This window comes from Canis lupus, chromosome 6, assembly GCF_048164855.1.
Source record: "Canis lupus baileyi chromosome 6, mCanLup2.hap1, whole genome shotgun sequence".
Taxonomy (NCBI): Eukaryota; Metazoa; Chordata; class Mammalia; order Carnivora; family Canidae; genus Canis; species Canis lupus.
The window spans coordinates 16157306-16177867 of record NC_132843.1 but is presented as its reverse complement, the minus strand read 5'-3'; the positions used below and the strand labels follow the sequence as shown (position 1 = coordinate 16177867).

The following is a 20562-nucleotide window of genomic DNA, read 5'->3' as shown; positions in this document are numbered from 1 at the left end:
TCATATTTTCAAAATTGTAATAAGGTATTACCAAATAAAGTAAATAAACAACTCTTAAGTTAGAGTGCAAATGAAAGCACCTTACTGTTTTAAAGGTGCAAAGCAAGACAATACAACATAAGCACATCCACATTTTAAATAGTTGTGTGGTGGGTAAATGCCATTTAAAAACACGTTCAATAGAAAAATGATTTATAAGTCAGTTTATAGAAGATCAAACAAAATCAATGTTTAATACCAACTGTAACTATAAATAACTAAAAAGAAATGAACTGTCTTCCATCCTGTTTTTGCTTCAACATCTATGTCTTCTGCTCCTTGCCTTTTGGAGAAAACATTGCATTGTAAGGCTGCCGTCTTTTGGGACGAGGACAAGGATCAAGATCTTCCTTAATGTAACCTTAAAAACAAATGACAAATTTAGGACACTGTATTTGCAACATGTATTTCTCTCAGCATGTACCCAGTAAACATATGACTTATTTAATGCCTTCTAGTTTACATGCTCCTGATTATTAGCCATGCAATGTTAATGAACGAATCATTTCACTACTTATCAAATGTGTTGTATACATTATCTCGGCTAATGCTCACACTCCTTTAAGTAGCCTCCACTATACCTCCTTCACAGATGAGGTAATGGAGACCCAAGGAAGTTAAAGAACTTGTTCAAGTTCACAAAGCCACGAAGTGGAAGAGGCTGACACTTTGCTAAATGGCTGTCAAAAATTCAGAACCAGAGCTCTTAAGTACTTTCCTAGTTTGCCTATTAGTTGCAAATGGGGAAAAACTGCTAAACGAGAACTCTTCACTATTACAATACTATTACAATAATTCCAGGTGCTTATCAACAAGACTTTCTGTGGCAGTTACTTCTTTAGATGACGTGCCCCTATACTCTTCAATCATCCGATTCTCCTAAGGTATCCTGAATCATGTAGTTTGCACTTTGTCATAACCCCTTAAGGCCATAGTAGGTGTATAAACACAGGGTCTATCTAGATTGTTTAATTCTATTTGATGACCAGGCAGGGTCATCAAGACAAAGGGAAGGTAATTTGGCTTATTAGCGGGGAAAGTGAAAATATGGTAATGGCTACAAGAGACTTTGCATCTTTTGGAAAAACTATCTTACTACTCAATATCTGGAGCTTCAGAGCTATATACATTCTCAAGTCATATTAAATGTCAGCGCCAATTGGAAGGCGCTAGTTGCAGCAGTCTTCCAAACAATGGTCCTTTTAACTCAGATATGGTTTATAAATACCCAGCATTCTGGATTAAGTGAGGTTTTAAAATCTAAAATTCAGAGTAGTTGCTTTAAAAAGATACTCTCTTTTTAACGATATAACTTTGCTGGCAACTTTTGTAATGTCATTTTATTAAAAGTCATTTTGATGAAAAGAAAGGATAAATGAGAAATTAACTTTCTGAAATTTGAGTGATAAATGAGGATAATGAATACACAATCGTATTTAAGTGATTATACACAATCTCTGGTTTCAATGACATTACTCACAGTGTTAAAGGTAAGCCTTTTATCTTTAGGAATTTATTTTTATGTCCCAGAACTAGCCTCTGAGCAGAAGGTAAAAGGAACTATAGGGAAAAGTCTAATGTTTAGACTTGCATATACACATTATAAAAAAGCCAAAATGTTATAATCTGTACTCTCACCTCTTTCCATACATGTCTGCGTGGAAGGAAAACCAACTTCCCAGAAGTTCTCTGGTGTGTTGGGTGGAATGTAGCGGAATCGATGTCTTGAGCAGGAAGCCAATTTCTTTTCTCTTTCTTCTGCTGGAATATCTGCATAATACTAATAATAGAAACTGGTAAGTTTTTTCACTTAGAAATAATAAATGTACTGTTAGGCTTATTGATTACAAACTGGAAGCTAATAAAAAAGCTGTCAAAGTATTCAGCATGTTAAAGGGACGGCTGGGTGGCTCAGTGGTTGAGCATCTGCCTTCGGCTCAAAGAGTGATCCCGGGGTCCTGGGATCGAGTCCCACCATCAGGCTCCCCAGAGGGAGCCTGCTTCTCCCTCTGCCTATGTCTCTGCCTTTCTCTGTGTCTCTCATGAATAAATAAATAAAATCTTAAAACAACAACAACAAAGTATTCAGCATGTTAAGGAAACAACATTCACTGAAGATAATATTAGTAATTAATACTAACAGTAACTAGTGCTGGTCTGTGAAATCTTTGCTCCACAAATGAGAAAAGGAGCCTGGAGCTTGTATTGCAAGGTAAAAGCAATATGCTGCTTTTCTCATTGATAAAGTCTTACAATACAAAAACAAAAACTGCCAGCTTAATAGTGTGCTGAGTGATGTAGTTGATTTATATAATGGCACAATCTCAACTGTCAGATGAATAACAAAATTGCACTTTGAACAGCACTTTTCTCAGTTGTTATTTGGATATAACATGTGTGTTCTGAAGTAATTTTCTTATTTAAGTAATTTTCTTATCTAAGTTTTTACAAATAAAAGTTTAGCTCTGCAGTTGCAGGTTTCATGACTTCTCCCTTCAAGCTATTTTTTCAATTAGGATCAACAATGTATTGTTTCTTACAACTGCAAATAAAGAACTTGAACTTCATAAAAACAAGGCTAAAATTTATTTTTATTTTTAAAAAAGATTTTATTTATTTATTCATGAGAGATACAGAGAGAGAGGCAGAGACATAGGCAGAGGGAAAAGCAGGCTCCCTGCAGGAAGTATAAAAAAGAAAAGAAAAACGAGGACAGAGGTATATGGGAATTCTCTGTACTTTCTGCTCAATTTTGTTGTGGATCTTACACTGCTTTCAAAAAACAGTTGATTAAAATAAAACAGAAGGAAAGCACATAGCAGCTATTTTAGTAGTCCAGAGTGATGAAATGGTGCCTTGGTCCAGGGGATTAGTGGTGGTGAAAGTTAAGTGGGTGGAAATGAGATACACTTTGAAGGTAGAACTGATGGGATTTGCTAATAGATCTGTTACTGAGATACGAAAAGAATAGAGGATAGTTATATAAGAGCTTTGGTTTAAACAGCTAGAAGAATGGACTTAGATTCAGTTGAGTAGGGGATCAGTGGTAGAAACTCTGCTTTTGGATATAGTGAAATTTGAGATGATTATTACACTTCCATATGTATATTGCATATTCCACAGGTCGGAACAGACACTGGGATACATTTTAGCAACTGTCAGCATATAGATAATATTTAAATACACAGGACTGGCACTTTCACTCCTGGTCATGAGAGAGTAACAGGGAACAGATTTATCTATCTTAAACAACAAAAATATTGGAATAAAATATAAGAGACAATGGTTTTTAGAGACTGAATAGCAGACAGCATAAGAAATGATTCCTGAGAAAAAGAAAGCAAATTAACAGTTTGCACTATACCTGCACTATAAGCTATCCATATATAACTAACTTATCAAATTTTCTTTCTTCTTTTTCTTTTCCCTTTCCCCTTTTCCTTTCCCCTTTCCTTTCCTTTCCTTCCTTCCTTTCTTTCAAGATTTTATTTATTTATTTGAGATCGAGCAAGAGCAAGCATGAGTGGGAAGTGACGGGTGGACAGAGGGAGAAGCTGACTCCCCTGCTGAGCAGGGAGCCCGATGTGGAACTTGATCCCAGGGCTCCAGGATCACGCCCTGAGCCGAAGGCAGATGCTCAACTGCTGAACCACCCAGGCGTCCCAAAAGAAAATTTTAAAGGGGGACTAAATCATTAGAGGCAGGCATCTAATAGGTAACAGATAGCAAGGGAAGTAATTAAAAAAGCATGTTTCAGAAAAACACAGAACCTGCATGAGATATTTAGTGATAGGATAATTAGTACTAATTCTATGTCATTAGTCCAAGATAGCCAATATATAAAAGGAAAATATAATTGTGTTCAAGGATGACACAGAACCTGTTCATCACATTTTGTTTAGGAAGGAGTATTTGGGGAAAAAGTTAAGAGCTTATAGTTATATCAGTTATTTAGAAAAAAAAATTATGGATACATCTCATTTCCTGAGAGTACTGGTATAATAAATGTTAAAGATTCCTACTAAAATATCAGAATTTTCCCCAACAGCATATGAATAAGGAAGGGTCTTTGCTATAATATAACACCAGAGGAAAGAAATTAAAACAAATACAAATAAACAGGGAAAAGAAAAACGGCACAAATGTCTTAAGCTGGTAAAATGAATGAGGGCTTAGGCTCCAAATTCACTTAGTGAAAGTCTGAGACTGAGGGCTTTCATTTCCATGTATTTAGATCTCTCAAGTCACAGCCAGTGTGCTCTTTAATTATGCATCCTGCTATTCCTGGCTCAAACTAGGTTTCTAGATACAAATATAGCCTCTATGATTTTTAAGTCATGCATTTATGATCTATAAAGCCATATTTTAAAAAATCCACTGGACAGTATTTACATTAGTACTTACAACTTCACATTCCTTGCATGTGTGTCCAAGCAATTTCCTTCTCTCTTCTTTTTTCCGAACTACCTCAATATGAGGAAAATTTTGTAACCTAGTCTCTCTGGAAGAAAAAGGAATTAAATTTAAAAATTAATCCACTGTTACTACAAAGATCCCTGGTTTAGAGTTTTAATTAATGAAGGTGAGAGCCTAGAGGAGAAATAATCCCAAAACATTAATTCATTTTACTTGAAATGTTTATTATGTTAGAAAAACATTTTGGGCAGCCCCAGTGGCGCAGTGGTTTAGCACCGCCTGCAGCCCAAGGCGTGATCCTGGAGACCCTGGATCGAGTCCCACGTAAGGCTCTCTGCATGGAGTCTGCTTCTCTCTCTGCATGGAGCCTGCTCTCTGCATGGAGCCTGCTTCTCTCTCTGTGTCTCTATGAATAAATAAAATCTTAAAAAAAAACAAAAAATTTTTTCATGCATTCTTCTCTAAATACTTATTAGATACCTACTATTTGTCAGGTATTTTTATGTATATTGTTCTCTAACTGAAAAAAAAACCCTATTATTTCATAGTTTTGGCTCTGGATGGCAGAAAATAATATATAAAACAACCTAATTTATTATTATTATTTAAAGATTTTATTTATTTATTTAGAGAGAGAACATGTGGGCAGTTGGGAGGAGTCGAGAAGGACAGAGATAATCCCAGGCAGCCTCTGTGCTGAGCATGGAACCTGACGTGGGGCTTGATCTCACAACCCTGAGATCATGACCTGAGCTGAAACCAAGAGTCAGATGCTTAACTGACTGAGTGAGCCACCCAGGAGCCCTGAAAATAACCTAATTTAAAAAGAAATGCTGTACTATTAAAGTCCGGAATTGGTATTCCATAACATAACCAAGAAAGAGAATAACTGCCTGTTAATTCAGTTTCTTTAAGAACCTGTATTTCTGGGCTAATCTACTCCCCTCCCTCAAAAAAAGAGATTCAATGGGATGCCTGGGTGGCTCAGGGGTTGAGTGCCTGCCTTTGGCTCAGGTCGTGATCCCGGGGTCCTGGGATTGAGTTTCACATCGGGCTTCCTGCAGGGAGCTTGCTTCTTCTCCCTCTGCTTACGTCTCTAGCTCTCTCACGAATAAATTAAAAAAAAAAGAAAAGATTCACCTGTTTGTATGTTATTTGTCATTTTCTCTAAAAATTCCTTTTGCTGCCTCCACCAACCCTAGATACTTCAAAATGTTAGGAATAATTATTTGCGCTTGTCCTTAAATGGATCAGATCCTACTGAGAACTACTGGGAACTGAAGAGGGTCAAAGCCATGAGGTATGTATTAATGAGGTATAGAGTGTTTTGGGTAGAAAGAGCAAGCAGAAAGTATGGAACTTTTTAATATACTGTATCCTGCTATAAATTTTAAAGCCAAATATAGAAAGTCCAAACTTACAAAATAGGTAAATGAAGAATTAAATGATGGTATATATATATTTGTTTATAATAGAAATCTCCCCCAGGAGCTTCAACAGCCTGACTCACAAAATCTGATTTCTGAAACGATTTATTGGTAACATATCTACTCCTCTGAGGCATTCTGATCACATGCCCCTCTAGTTGACAAGTACTTTCTCTCAAAAGGAAGCTTTAATTGCTCTAGATCAAAGTATATAAGGTTATAGGTTCTGGGGTGGGGCTAAAACCCAGGAACTCTCAACTTTAGAACAATCTGTAACTTAAAAGGACAGATAAAAATTGCTTTCTTTCAAATAGTTTATGGACTTTTAAAAGCTTTTGCAGAATACATTTTGGCCATATCCTCTCCTTTGTTGTTTATTCTGCTTTTGTTGTTAAAATGCTGTCGGGAATCTATTAGCACTCTGGCATCTGTAGCAGACCTTAAGCATCACCTAAAAGATTACTAAGCTTCTTGTTCTACAAAACAACCCATCTTCCCAGGTTTTGCTAGTATTGTCTATGGGGAATAATGCTAATCTTAAGACTTTTACCATCCTTATGCCTTATACTCAACTCTTAGGTCTCCAGCTATCTAATGGTTTCAGAATAAATAAAACTACACATGTTTTTAAAAAGTTAGTGAACCTTCAATATGAAAAATTTGAAATGACAGTTCTTACTCTGCAATCCTACTTCAAGGAATCTACCCCAATGATACACAACAATACAAAAAGAGAATGTACGTTATTCACTGCAGTGTTTTGTGTTAGCAAAACTATAAACATCCCAAATACCCATTACTAAGGAAGAAACTATGGTACAAACAATAAAATACTATGCAACTAAAAAGAGAAATGTGGAATACCATCATACAAAATTATGAGTGATTTCTAGCATATATACTTAAATGAAAAAATTGAAAGCAAAATGGAGAAAAGTATATATAACACCCTACCACTTGTTTAAGGGGAGAGAAAACAAAAATATATTTCTGTATAGATATCTGCTTTTATTTTTTAAAAAAGACTGAAAATCCTCATTTTTAACGAATGGTTACCTTTAGGGGTGGGAGCTGATAGGGTAATGGGGACAATGACAGAAACTAGAGTATCTGAAAACACCTTGTTTTGAAGCCTCTGAAACCATGTACGTATTTTACATAATTTAAAAAAATATTTATTTATTCATGAGAGACACAGAGAGAGGCAGAGACACAGGCAGAGAGAGAAGCAGGCTCCATTCAGGGAGCCCAACGCGGGACTCGATCCCGGGACTCTGGGATCAGGCCCTGAGCCAAAGACAGATGCCCAACCACTAAGCCACACAGGCATCCCTATTTTACATAATTTTTTAAAAAAGAATTAAAGATAAAAAGAAAAAATTTCTACAAAATTCAAAAGCAAAATAAAGCAAACCAAAGACTGAATCAGTGACATACCTACACAAAAAATAATTATTCCAAATGGCTTTAAAACACAGTGACTGTACATTTATAATAGTCATAACTTTTTTCATTTTTATAATTTTTATTGTATGAAAATTTGCAGATAACATGGTTGTTCTAATAGATCTTAAGAACAAAATCCCCCACAAAAACACATTAAACCATTTTCATAAATCATAATTATTGGTGATAATTTATGTTATTCTGAGATTGCTCAATATACTAAAGAATAAAGTTAAAGAGAAATGTTGTTGGTAGCATTGAGAGGTGGGATTCTCAGAAGGGGAAAGTAGGTACAGATGTGAGACAGAAGAGGTTATTACATAAAGATCCTGAAGTTGCAGCTATCAATATGAAAAAGTATAGTTATCTTAAAAATCAAAATGAAACAAAAACCTTATTCCTAACTCTGTCCACCCAAAAGATCTAGAAACAATGACTAATAGTAGCAATGAATAACCCTAGTGCTCAGAATAAAACACACGAAACATTTAAATCCATGAGTTCATAATAACACCATAAATAAAAACTCCCTACTCACATCTGGGATTGCTAGAGTACTATTTCTTTGAAGAACTGGTAAATAAAGGAAAAGAATTAAGCACTAGCAATAAACAATAGTTCTTGTCTATCAGAGTCTTAAGGGTATCAACAAAAGTTTGTCTCAGCCTGTCAGATCTCTAAAATTCTCAACAGAAAGAAGTATAAATTTTGTATATTGAATAACTCAATTTGCCAACATCATAATGAAGAAAAAAAAAAACATAAAAAATTTTTAAATTGAATTACTATGCCTAAGTTCACTTCTAGAATGAATAGTACATGATTAAAAGTTACAAAATTTGCCATCTTTGGGGGCACTTGGGTAGTTTATTCTGTTAAACATCTGACTTTAGCTCAGGTCATGATCTTGGGGCCCTGGGATGGAGGCCTGCATTGGGCTCCCTGCTCAGTGGGGGGTCTGCTTCGCCCTCTCACTCTGCCCCTCCCTCTGCTCATGCTCTCTCTCAAATAAACAAAATCTTTAAATAAAAAAAAGCAAACAGAATTTGCCACCTTTGAACAAAGGGCACAAAGCAGCATCATGGTTCAAAATCAAGATGTAAAAAAAAAAAAAATCAAGATGTTCAGTTTTTCTTTTAAGGTTTAAAAACCCTCATGTGGGACGCCTGAGTGCCTCAATGGTTTAGCGCCTGCCTTTGGCCCAGGGTGTGATCCTGGAGACTTCAAGATCAAGTCCCACATCAGGCTCCCTGCATGAAGCCTGCTTCTTTCTGCCTGTGTCTTTGCCTCTTTCTCTGGGTCTCTCATGATTACATAAATAAAATCTTTAATAAAACAAAAACAAAAACAAAAAAAAAAACAACCCTCATGCAATAATTCTTAAGCACAACCTAAGGCTTGCCACCTAAAGTCTTATTACTATGTAACAGTTACAGTATATAATTTAACAAATTCCTGAAATTTAAATACAGTCTACAATAAAACAGAACTAGAATAACATTTGTTATAAAAAAGAGAAAATAACTATTGCCACTGTTAGAGTAGTGGTGATATCAATTGCCTTATTTGTAATATTAATTTTTATGCCTGACTCCATCTTTTTTTATGACCATAAAATTAAATCAGTGATCTGCACCTGTTTTTAACCAAAGTAGCAATTTAACAGTTCAGTGGTACTCTGAGAACGATAGCTGTTTTACTTCCAATCACATCACTAGTATTAATCAAGGCCAACTTACCTTTCATCATCCTTAAAATATAGCTCCACAGATGCTTTCTGCTTGACTTTATCTTGTTTATTATCATCATGAACTGTAAACAAAACACACATACCACACACTGAATGCAGAACTAAGAAAAAGTTTTTTTGCAACAGGAATGACTTACATCAAAACTTCCATTCTTATTGGATTTCATACTGTAGGCTACTGGGCAATTCATTTAAATTTTCTGTAATTTTTTTTTCTTCTGCTTAATGAGCTGATTATCTTGTTTACCTCAGAATTACTCGAGACAAAAATCTTACCTAGAAAACTATTTTAATTAAAAAAAATTAAAAAAAGATTTTATTTATTCATGAGAGACACACACAGAGAGAGAGGCAGAGACATAGGCAGAGGAGGAAGCAGGCCCCCCGCTGAGTAGGGAGCCCAATGCGGGACTTAATACTTGAGTTCTGGGATCATGCCCTGAGCCAAAGGCAGATGCGCCACCCAGGTGTCCTTAGAAAACTATTTTAGATTTAAAAACTATATATATGACGTATATGTACATATGTGTAGATTACATATAAATATCAAGTATTTTAGACTTTAAAAAGAGTTAGTCTGATGCCCGTTATCATTTGGCATCAAACAAGACAGCTTTTAATAAGTTTCATTTTTAGTCTTGTTGATTTTTATTTTTAAAGTAAGCTCTATGCCCAACATAGGGTTCAAACTCACAACCCTGAGATCAAGAGTCACAAGCTCCAAGTAGGTGGTCCAGTCCTACTGATTTTTATAATGTGTCTTTGAGGTAGATTAACTAGGAAATAGCGGTTAAAAAGTTTTATCAGAAAATTGGTGACAAAATTAGAACAGAAGCTCAGGGAAATGAATCCCAAATTGTCTAGACCCAAATAGCCAACTGCTATTGTGTATTCAAATAATCAAAATTTATCAAGCATCTTGCTAAGTTCTGGCCATGTAATGTCCAACAGAAGAAACCAGGTCTCCTGTCCTCCTGGAGTTTATGCCACAGTGAGGGAAAAAGGCATTAAGCAAGTAGATAGCTAAAGCTTATCTGAGGAAGGACATGAAAGGTGGTAACTAATTCAGCCACAAAAAGCAAGAGTGGAGAATGGAGAAGGTTCCAGGTAAAGTTCTTGAGATGGGATAAAGTTTGGTATATTATAAGAACTAAGAAAAGGCCAGTGTGGTTGAGATTGAGTGAAGAAAGGTGTTAGGAAAGATGAGACTGAAGGGGTAGGCAAGTACCATATCATGATGGGCTCTGAAGGCCAAAAAGAGTTTGAATTTTGTTTTGAATGCAAAAGAAAGCCACTGAAGACTTCTGAAAATCCACTTTACTGAGGTAATATTTATAAAGGAAACACCCTGATTTTAAATGTATTAGGATTAATTTTGGCAAATGTTTACTCCAGTGTAACTACTATCCAAATCAAGACAGGGAACTTCAACTTCCCTCATCCCTGGAAGTTTCCTCCTATTCTGCTTCTCAAACACATGTTCTCTGCTGTCTCTTCCCTTCCCCTCTGGAGGGATGATTTCTGCCACCACAGCTTAGTTATGCTGGTTTTAAAACTTTGTATCAATGGAATTCCATAGTATGTATTCTTTTCCATCTTTTGGATTTTTCTAGCTCAATAGATTTTAGATTATTGCTGAGTCTAATACCCTCCTTTTTATTGACAAGTAGAGGAGTTTACCACAATTTGTATTTCGTTACCTGTTGATGGACATTTGGTTTATTTCTAGTTTTGAGCTACTACAAATAGCACTATGAACATTCTTGAGCACAATGCTTTATGAATGTGTTTTGGTTTTAAAAAAATATATTTTATTTATTTATTTAAGAGAGAGAGCATGAACAGTATGGGGTGGGGAAAGAGAAGGAAAGAAAAGCAAGCACCCCACTGAGCAGGGAGCCTGATGTGGAGCTTGATCCCAGGACTCTGGGATCATGACCTGAGCTGAAGGCAGATGCTTAACCGACTAAGCCACCCATGTGCCTCTGTTTTCATTTTTCTTGTTTATATACCTAGGAATGGAATTGCTAGGTACTATGGTGGGTATGTATATAACTTTATAAGAAACTGACAAACCTCAATAAAGCTGTTAAAAAAAGCCTTGCTGAACTCTTTTCCATAGCACACTTTTATATTCCCACCAGCAAAGAATGAGAGTTCCAGTTGCTCTTCACTCTTGCTCATGTCAGATATTTTTTTTTCTCATGTCAGATATTACCAGTCTTTTTAACCATTTCAGTGGATGTGAAGTGGTATCTCAGTCCCTCATGTCCAATAACGTTGGGAATATATTTTATTTATTTTTATTGATTGATTGATTGATTTTTTACGTTGAGCATATTTACATGTGTTTACTGGCCCTTCAAATATCTTTTCATTGAAGGTTTTTAAGTAAGAAGATAATACAATCCAACTTACATGTGAAATAAATGATTTTTAATTTTGTGCAGAGAATGGATTGAAAAGGAGAAACAACTGTCATAAAAAGACTAGTCAGGAGGCCTGTAGTTGAAGAGGTGGAAAGGAGAGTGGTTGAGACTAGAGCAGTGGCTACAGAGATGGAGAGAAGTGAAATGATAGGAGACATATTTTGGAGATAGTAGTGCCAGGGTATCAGACTGGGCATGATGAGGAGTTGAAAGGAGAAGTCAAATATGACTCCCACATTTCTATCTTTAGTAATCAGGAGGATAGTAACTGAGGTTTAAGGAGACCAGGAAAGGCAGGGATAGATCAAATTTCGGTAGGAAAATAAAGATTTCTAATTTGAATTTATTAAGTTCAAGGTGCTCATAAGATGTCCAAGAGGTAGCTGGATTCAAGCCTGGGGTTCAGAAGAGAGAGGAAAAGGCTAGGAATAATGAATATATAGAAACGTCTTAAAAAAAAAAAAAAAAAAAAAAAAAAGAAACGTCTTCACATGACTTCCACTACAGCACATACTCCTGTTTCCTTCCTATTTCACTAGCTGTAGCTCCTTCCAACTTCCTTTGCTGGCTCTTCTTTCTTTCTCCAACCTTTTAAAGTTGTCATACCCTAGAGGTCAGAACTTGAAATTCTTCTCTGATCTCACTCAGTTTCGTGGCCTTAAGTACCATCATCTACTTGCTGTTGACCTCCTGCCCCCTAAATCATTTCTTTATCCTGGAGGTCTTGTCCAAACTCAACACCCTATCAATTACCTACTGATACTTCCACTTGAATATCTAGTAAAGTATTAACATGTCTGGAACTAAGCTTTTGGTACCCTCCCTGAAACTTGTTCTTTCTAAAAAAGATGAGGTAGAATTTTGTGATATGAGGGTCAAGAAAATGAAATAAATGGACAGTAAAATCCTAAACCATGTGACTGAGAAATGAAAAAGTCTGAAAGGTCATTTGGTAAGAAATAAATGGAACCTGGCTTGGATATGTTAAGTTTAAGTTGTTGAAGAGACACAAAAGTAGCATTTGCATTTATATTACATTTTCTCTAAGAATTGCAGGACTGGGATTCATCAGAGAAGTCAAACTAGAGATACAGAGGTAGTTAAGAAAAGCATGAGAAAAATATATGAGAAAGAAAACAGAGTCCTGGGATACTCTAAGAAGCAGAAGTTCCCAGAGATCAAAAGAACAGTACAGCACTGACACAAATGATTAAGTGAGAAGAAACTTTGGGATGGTCAGTGTAAGATAAAAAAAAAAAAAAAAAGAAATTAACAATTATGTCTAGTAAAAGAACCCCCCCCCCCCTTAAAGATTTTATTTACTCATGAAAGACACAGAAAGAGAGGCAGAGACACAGGCAGAGGGAGAAGCAGGCTCCATGTGGGAGCCCGATGTGGGACTCGATCCCGGGTCTCCAGGATCACGCCCTGAGCCAAAGGCATATGATCAACCACTGGAGCCACCCAAGTGCCCCTCCCTCTCCCCCTCTAAAGTGAAAACAATTAGCAAAAGGCTCTTCTTGGGGGAAAAAAGTGAGCTGAACAGTTGTAAATTTTTATTACAAAAGTTGGCCTGATCAACTTTTTGCCATGGACTGAACAAGCAAAACCCTGCTGTTTTGTACCTTTGGTTAAGGTCTTTCTCGCTTTGAGCTAATAAGGGCTGTATTTTTAAAAACCTGATGGAAGCACAAGGAAAACATAATCAAGAGAGAATGTACTAAAGCAGAAGGTGTGCTCATTTATAACCTTTGCACTGGACTACAAATTCCCTTTTATTCACAAAAAGAAAATGAGACATTTAACTTTAACTTTCAATTCAGATTATCTACTTGGAGTTTCACTTATTCTTTTGATTGCTACCTTGCACTATAAACTACTGCTTCTAACATAAAGAGTTTTAAAAAGATTGATACATATAGTTACATTATGTTGTTTGGGAAGGAAGGTAAAGCATTCAAACAAAATTAGTCTGAATTTTCTATAAAACTTTCTCCTTCCACTGTATTACAATGATTAATTTATTACTTGACAAAAAAAATCTCAAAACTTTTATGAACTTTATGAGTAAGGTACAAAGAAATTTGTAGTATTCAATCAAGATTAATTTTTTAGTTCTTTAAAAAAATTTTTTAGTTTTTAAACATTTTATTTATTTGAGAGAGTGAGAGCGCAAAACTGAGAGGGTGAGAGCGTACAAGAGAGCATGAGCGGAGGGAGGGGCAGAGGGAGCAGCAGACTCCCCACTGAGTAGGGAGCTGGACCTGGGGCTTAATCCCAGGACCCTGGGATCATGACCTGAACCGAAGGTAGCCACTTAACCAACCAAGCCACCCAGGCACCTCAATTTCTTAGTTTTGATGAATATTTTTATGGTAGTATTTAATATAAGGGGAAACTGAATGAAAGGTACAGAGAATTCTCTAATTATTTTTTTCCTTCTGAGCTATCTTTTGTAACTCTTTTACTGGTCTGAAATTATCTCACTATCTAAAAGAAATTTATGTAAGAAATATGAAATTTAATTGTTAATATATACCTCATCAAGCCTTTGTTAACTAACTAGCTCCTTGACTTGATTTACTAAACTGAGTGTAACTGAGGAGCCATAATTAGGAAGAAAATAGCCTTACTGTTTGGTTTCTTTGTGGTAGTTGACAATCCCTCTTCTTCATCTGCCACCTGGGGGAAGCTATCTGCCAAACAGGATTCATATTCTTCATGTGTTGTCCGATCAAACATATCTTCCAAGCTATCATTCATTTTTCTTTCTCCATCTGTGTAAAAGAGCATTGGCTTAGGGCAAGAAACAAGCTTTTTGCTTTCTATGTAGACCAATGTGAAACTTGTAGTAACTGCCACAAAAGACACTTGCCTCAGATGTACATGGGGCAACAATAAACCAAGTCTAGATAGTTACTGTATTTATAAAGACTTAGCGCTTTAAATGTCCCTTACTCATGTGCAGAGAATGCTACTTTTTTGTTGCTGTCATTACATACATAAAAATCTTTTTCTCCCTATTAGCTCATGTATAATTCATACTATGCAGGGCAGCCCTGGTGGCTCAGTGGTTTAGCGCCACCTTCGGCCCAGGGCATGATTCTGGAGACCCAGGATCGAGTCCCACATCGGGCTCCCTGCATGGAGCCTGCTTCTCCCTCTGCCTGTGCCTCATTCTCTCTCTCTCTGTCTTTCATGATTAAATAAATAAAATCTTTATAAAAAAATAGTAATTCATACTATGCTAAAACGAGTCTTACCAAAAACTGTAAGGAATAGAAAATGCATCATAATGAATGGTGAAAAATACTAAGTTTAAATAAAATGTGTATAAACAGCTGACATTAAAATCTGTAGAATCTTGCTCATCTGCTTATTTTTCTAATGTACTTGCAAAAAATGTAATTTCTTACATCATTATTAACCATCATTTCTTACCATCATTATTGGTAATTGAATACTGATAGAAATAATGAATTCAATTCCTCATTTGAAATGTTAAGTGCTAAATTCATCTTCAGAGTACTAACTACATTTCCTACTATATAATCACATTTTGAAAAACAGCAGTTAACTAAAAAACAGAAATAGATCCAACTGGCTAACAAAGATGATGGAGCAGAAGCCTGCTGAAATTCCTCTCTATGAAAGAATCACTTCCCCAACCCCCAATCCCTCTTTCTTTTTTAAACAGAAATAAGGAAAACATTATCAGGAGCTGATACCAGAACAAAATACTCTTAAAACCAAAATATCTCTCTCTTTTTTTTTAAAAGATTTTATTTATTTATTCATGAGAGACACAGAGAGAGAGGCAGAGACATAGGCAGAGGGAGAAGCAGGCTTCCCACAAGGAGCCCGATGCAGGACTCGATCCCGGGACTCTGGGATCATGCCCTGAGCTGAAGGCAGATGCTCAACCACTGAGCCACCCAGGCGTCCCAAAACCAAAGTATCTTCTTAAGAAGAAAGTTACTTAGGTGTCATTCACTATAAAAGGACAATAAATAACTGTTAAAGATTCTTTTAATAGGTATTGTCCTTTCCATGTAGACAGCCAGCTACTTGATCTTATAGTTCAAAGACTACTACAATTTTTTCTTACATACTGCAGTTAGGGCAACAAGAGAGAGTGTTTCTTCTTCTTCTTTTTTTTTTTTTAAAGATTTACTTATTTGGGATCCCTGGGTGGCGCAGCGGTTTAGCGCCTGCCTTTGGCCCAGGGCGCAATCCTGGAGACCCGGGATCGAGTCCCATGTCAGGCTCCCGGTGCATGGGGCCTGCTTCTCCCTCTGCCTGTGTCTGCCTCTCTCTCTGTGTGTGACTATCATAAATAAATAAATAAAAAAAATTAAAAAAAAAAAAAAGATTTACTTATTTGAGAAAGAGAGAGAGTATGTGCATGAGCAGGGGTAGGGGCCAAAGGAGACAGAGAGATTGGGGCAGCAGATCCCTTCTGAGCGGGGAGCCTGACATAGGGTTCAATACAACAACTGTGAGACCATGACCTGAGGTGAAACCAAGAGACAAACGCTTAACAGCCATCCAGGTGCCTCAAGATAAAGTATTTCAAAAGAAGTGAGAATAAGGGACACCTAGGTGGCTCATGGTTGAGCATCTGCCTTTGGTTCAGGGCGTGATCCTGGGGTCCCAGGATCGAGTCCTGCATTGTGCTCCCCAGGGAGCCTGCTTCTCCCTATGCCTATGTCTCTCTCCCTGTCTCTCTCACAAATGAATAAATAAAATCTTAAAAGGAGTGAGGACAAGACTGGCTTCAGCCCTGGGCAGGCAGATTACAGAATATTCAGAACAAGATAGGATATGTACATATAGTCTGATTGTCCTCAGCTACTAGCAGATGATCCCTGGAAAATGTCCTTGCTTTTGGTACTGCATCCTCTGTGGCAGATCCTAACCCCTCAATACATAAGGGTGTAAGTGACACTATTCCTGGGATATTGCTAAGATGGTGCCAACCAAAATCCTTCTACTGTTCCTGAGTCTTTTAGAAATTCAAGGCTTTATTTTATTTATTTGAGAGAGAGAATGAGTGAGCATGAGAGAGACAGAGGGCGAGCACGAGCAGGGGGGAAGGGCAGAAGTAGAAGTAGACTCCCTGCTGAGCAGGGAGCCTGATGCAGGGCTCGATCCCAGGAGCCTGGGATCATGATCTGAGCTGAAAGCAGATGGTTAACCAACTGAGCCACCAAGGCACCACAAAATCAAGGCTTTAGATGAATAATTAATAGTTTGTCACCACAAAAGGCTAAATATCTTTTTCTGTAGAAGCAGAATATGGCAGAGTAACTCAGCATATACACGATTACTCTTAGTTTACTGTTAACTTACACTAATACTTATCAGTAGAGTCTCCCCTTTTCATACCTTATCAAATTGCTTTGGAAATTCTGCTTTCTAAAATAGGACTCTCAATATTCCCTTTTACAAAAAATTATCTAGGGATAATACTAGGGATCACAGCAAACATTTTCTTAAAAAGGTCAGACAGGAAATATTTTTGGTCTGGGGGCCCAAGAAGGTCTGCAACTACTACTCAGCTCTGCTGTGGTACCATGCATGCAGCCACAGGCAATACATAAACAAGTGAGCCTGTGTTCCAATAAAACTTTGTTTATAAAACTGGCAGCTGGTTGTGGTTTGCTGAGCCCTGGACAATTCGAGTTCTTTCTGGAAAAAAAAGATTTTGGCTAAAGATATTTTCCCCTTGTAATACTGAAACTGAGCTTTACTAAGAGAAATCTATTCATCAGAACAAGAAAAAACCCCTGGTTTATGGTGAAGAGGTCACTTCTGGTCATCAGTGCAATGGTATGACTATAAACTTCCCTCTACATTTTTATTAAATTAAAAAAAAATCAAATCTTACTTGGACTTTTCTCTCCCTTCTGCTCTTGCTTCTTCATTTTTAAAAGCACAGTTTCACTAACCAATGTGCAGTCCATGTCCACTGTCTCTCCTCCTGCTAATCTTGACTGACTGCCATCCTAAATATTTAAAAATTCAAAAATTTTAACAATTATCCCATATGGCCTTATATTTACTTTTTAAAAATTCTGGTAAAATATACACAGCATGAAATTGACCTTTTTTTTTTTTTTTTTTACCATATTTTAAGTGTACACTTCAATAGCATTAAGTTATATTTATTTTTATTCTTTAGGAATATATATAGATTTAGGTTTTATTGCCTGTAAAACATTTTAGCTTCAATACACAAGTATCCTCTCTCAAGCCCACAAAAAGAAGGACTGCTGCCAAGGAAGGGAGAGATGCATACCACTGACCTCCCTGGGCTTCTCCTCCCTTTCTTCTCCAGTTGGCTTCACAGTAATGAATGTCAGTGTACACAAAGAACAACAATTTCATACTGTACCAAGTTAAATACTTCATTAATATGCTCCCAAGTGAAAGAGTACTTTTCAAACTATATAAAACCTAAAAACAAGCCAAAAGAGTTATTTCCACTAGGAATTTTATCTTTTTTTTTTTTTTTTTTTAAGAGCAGGGGAGGGGCAGACGGAGGAGAGAGAGAATCTTAAGCTGGCTCCATGCCCAGCATGAGGCCAATGTGAGGCCTAACTCATGACCCTGAAATTATCACCAGAGCTGAAATCTAGAGTTGGACATTTAACTGAGCACCCAGGAGCCTGGGAATTTTAATTTTTAGAGAAATATACAGTATTTAAAAAATAGCCAACTGGGAAAATAATTTTTTTCTTTATGGTATGTTATTTTAAAAGTTAATCAAGGCATCTGATGAATTATTTTGATAAAATATAAAATTATTAAGGGGCCTGTGGCTGGCTCAGTTGATTAAGTGTCTGCCTACTGCTCAGGTCATGATTCCAGGGTCCTGGGATTGAGCCCTGTATCGGGTTCCCTGTTTAGCAGGGAAATCTGCTTGTCCCTCTGCTCCTCCTAGTTTGCGTGCGCGCACTCTCTCTAATAAATAAATAAAATCTTTAAAATATATATGTGTGTGTATAAAATTATTAAAATATGTAATTAGCATTTTTCGTTATTTAATACTATAATATTTTTCAGCAAAGGCCTTTCTTTTTCATTTTTTTAAGGTGGGGAGAGAGAGAGAGAGAGAAAGGGAGAGAGACAGAGACAGAGACAGAGAGAGAAGAGGGGCAAAGGGAGAGGGAGAGAATCTTAAGTAGGTTCAAAGCCCAGCATGGAGCCTAATGTAGAGCTCAATCTCACAACCCTGAGATCATGACCTGAGCTGAAATCAAGAGTCGGATGCTTAACCTACTGAGCCCCTTGGGTGTCTCAACAAAGGCCTTTAAAGTCAGAAAGTATTATTACCCTTTCAAAAACATCATAAAGTTAGAAGAATAAGCATTTTCATTTCTTAGTTTTCTGAATAAAGAAATGCAGGTTTTATTTGGAATAAATAAATGCAGATATGTGATTATCTTAACGTCACAGAGTTAGTTAGGGGAGGAGGATGACTAACAACTTACTAGAATAACCACATGGGCCTTGGTTTTACTTTCTAACTTACCTTTGTATCTACTACAGTAGTATCCATTTTATATTGAGAGAGGTCTGCTCCTGGATCTATGCTCCACTGGATATTTTCAAAGGATCCATCTTCAATAAGGAGAAAAAAATACAATTAAAATGGAAAAAATGGATTTTAAACATTCTTATCACTTTAAAACCTTATGAGATCCAAAGAATGGGAAAAAAGATTTGCAAATCCTCTATTTGCTAAAGGGGCTGCATCCAGGACATAAAAAGAACTCTCACAACTCAATAATAAGACAAATACCCCAACTGAAAATAAGCAAAGAATCTAAACAGACAATCCTCAAAGAAGATATACAAATGGCCAATAAGCATATGGAAAGACATTCAACAGCATTAGCTGTCAGGAAAAGGCAAATCAAAACCACAATGAGATAACACTTCATACCCAAAGTATGGCTAGAATAAAAAAGATAATAACAAGTATTGGTGAAAATGTAGAAAAATGGGAACTTTAAGTGTTGCTGATGGGAATGTAAAATGACATAGATGCTCTGGAAAACAGTTCCTCAAAAGGTTAAATACAGTTAGCATATGGTCTAACAATTTTACTCCTATATATAACTCAAAAAAGATGAAAATATACATCTACATAAGATTGCACTCAATGTTCTGCTATGAACATTCATAGTAGTGAAAAAATGAAAAGTCACAAAAAATCATATATGATTCCGTTCATATGAAAACACAATAGGCAAATCTATAGAGATAGAGGGTAGGCTAGTTGCCTGGGATTGGGGAAGAGGGAAGAGGAATGCAGAATGATTGCTAATGGGTATTGTTCTTCATGTAGAAAATTCTTTCTTACTCAAGTATAATTAACATCCAGTGTTATATTAGTTTCAGATGTACAATGTGATTCAATAGTTCTATACACTTCTCAGTGCTCATCAAGAAAGCGTACTCTTAATCCCCTTTATCTAGTTCACTGATTCCCACTCCCCCACCTCCCCTCTGGCAACCATCAGTTTGTTCTATGTATTTAAGAGTCTGCTTTAGTTTTGCCTCTTCTGTTTGTTTCTTAAATTCCACATGTAAGGGAAATCATACAGTATCTGTCTTTCTCTATTTCACTTAGCATTATACCCTCTAGGTCCATCCATGTTGTTGTAAATGGCAAGATATTTTTCTTTTCTATGACTCAGTAATATCACACTGTATATACATAACCGCATTTTTGTTTATTCATTGATTTATCTATGGACACTTGGGTTGCTTTCATATCCTGGCTACGGTAAATAATGCTACAATGAAATATGGGGTATATATATCTTTCTGAATTAGTATTCTCCTTTTAAAATTTTTTAAAAATATTTTATTTATTTATTCATGAGAGGCACAGAGAGAGAGAGAGAGAGGCAGAGACACAGGCAGAGGGAGAAGCAGGCTCTGTGCAGGGAGCCCGATGTGGGACTCAATCCCCAGACTCGAGATATGCCCTGAGCCAAAGGCAGATGCTCAACCACCGAGCCACTCAGGCACCCCCTGAATT

The 20562-nt window shown here is 36.6% G+C and overlaps 1 protein-coding gene across 6 annotated transcripts in view; it reads right to left on the bottom strand.

Moving 5' to 3' along the window:
- The window catches only part of RBBP8 (RB binding protein 8, endonuclease), a 100837-nt gene continuing 80275 nt past the window's right edge, over positions 1 to 20562 (bottom strand). For all 6 annotated transcript variants that reach the window (XM_072829015.1, XM_072829017.1, XM_072829016.1 and 3 more), the window contains 7 exons: positions 19045 to 19133; positions 17398 to 17515; positions 14141 to 14284; positions 9068 to 9140; positions 4444 to 4540; positions 1678 to 1819; positions 1 to 400 (listed from right to left, as the gene is read on the bottom strand). In XM_072829015.1, coding sequence (XP_072685116.1) covers positions 303 to 400; positions 1678 to 1819; positions 4444 to 4540; positions 9068 to 9140; positions 14141 to 14284; positions 17398 to 17515; positions 19045 to 19133 — 761 coding nt within the window. In that variant the 3' untranslated portion in view covers positions 1 to 302. The remainder of the gene's footprint in view (positions 401 to 1677; positions 1820 to 4443; positions 4541 to 9067; positions 9141 to 14140; positions 14285 to 17397; positions 17516 to 19044; positions 19134 to 20562) is intronic.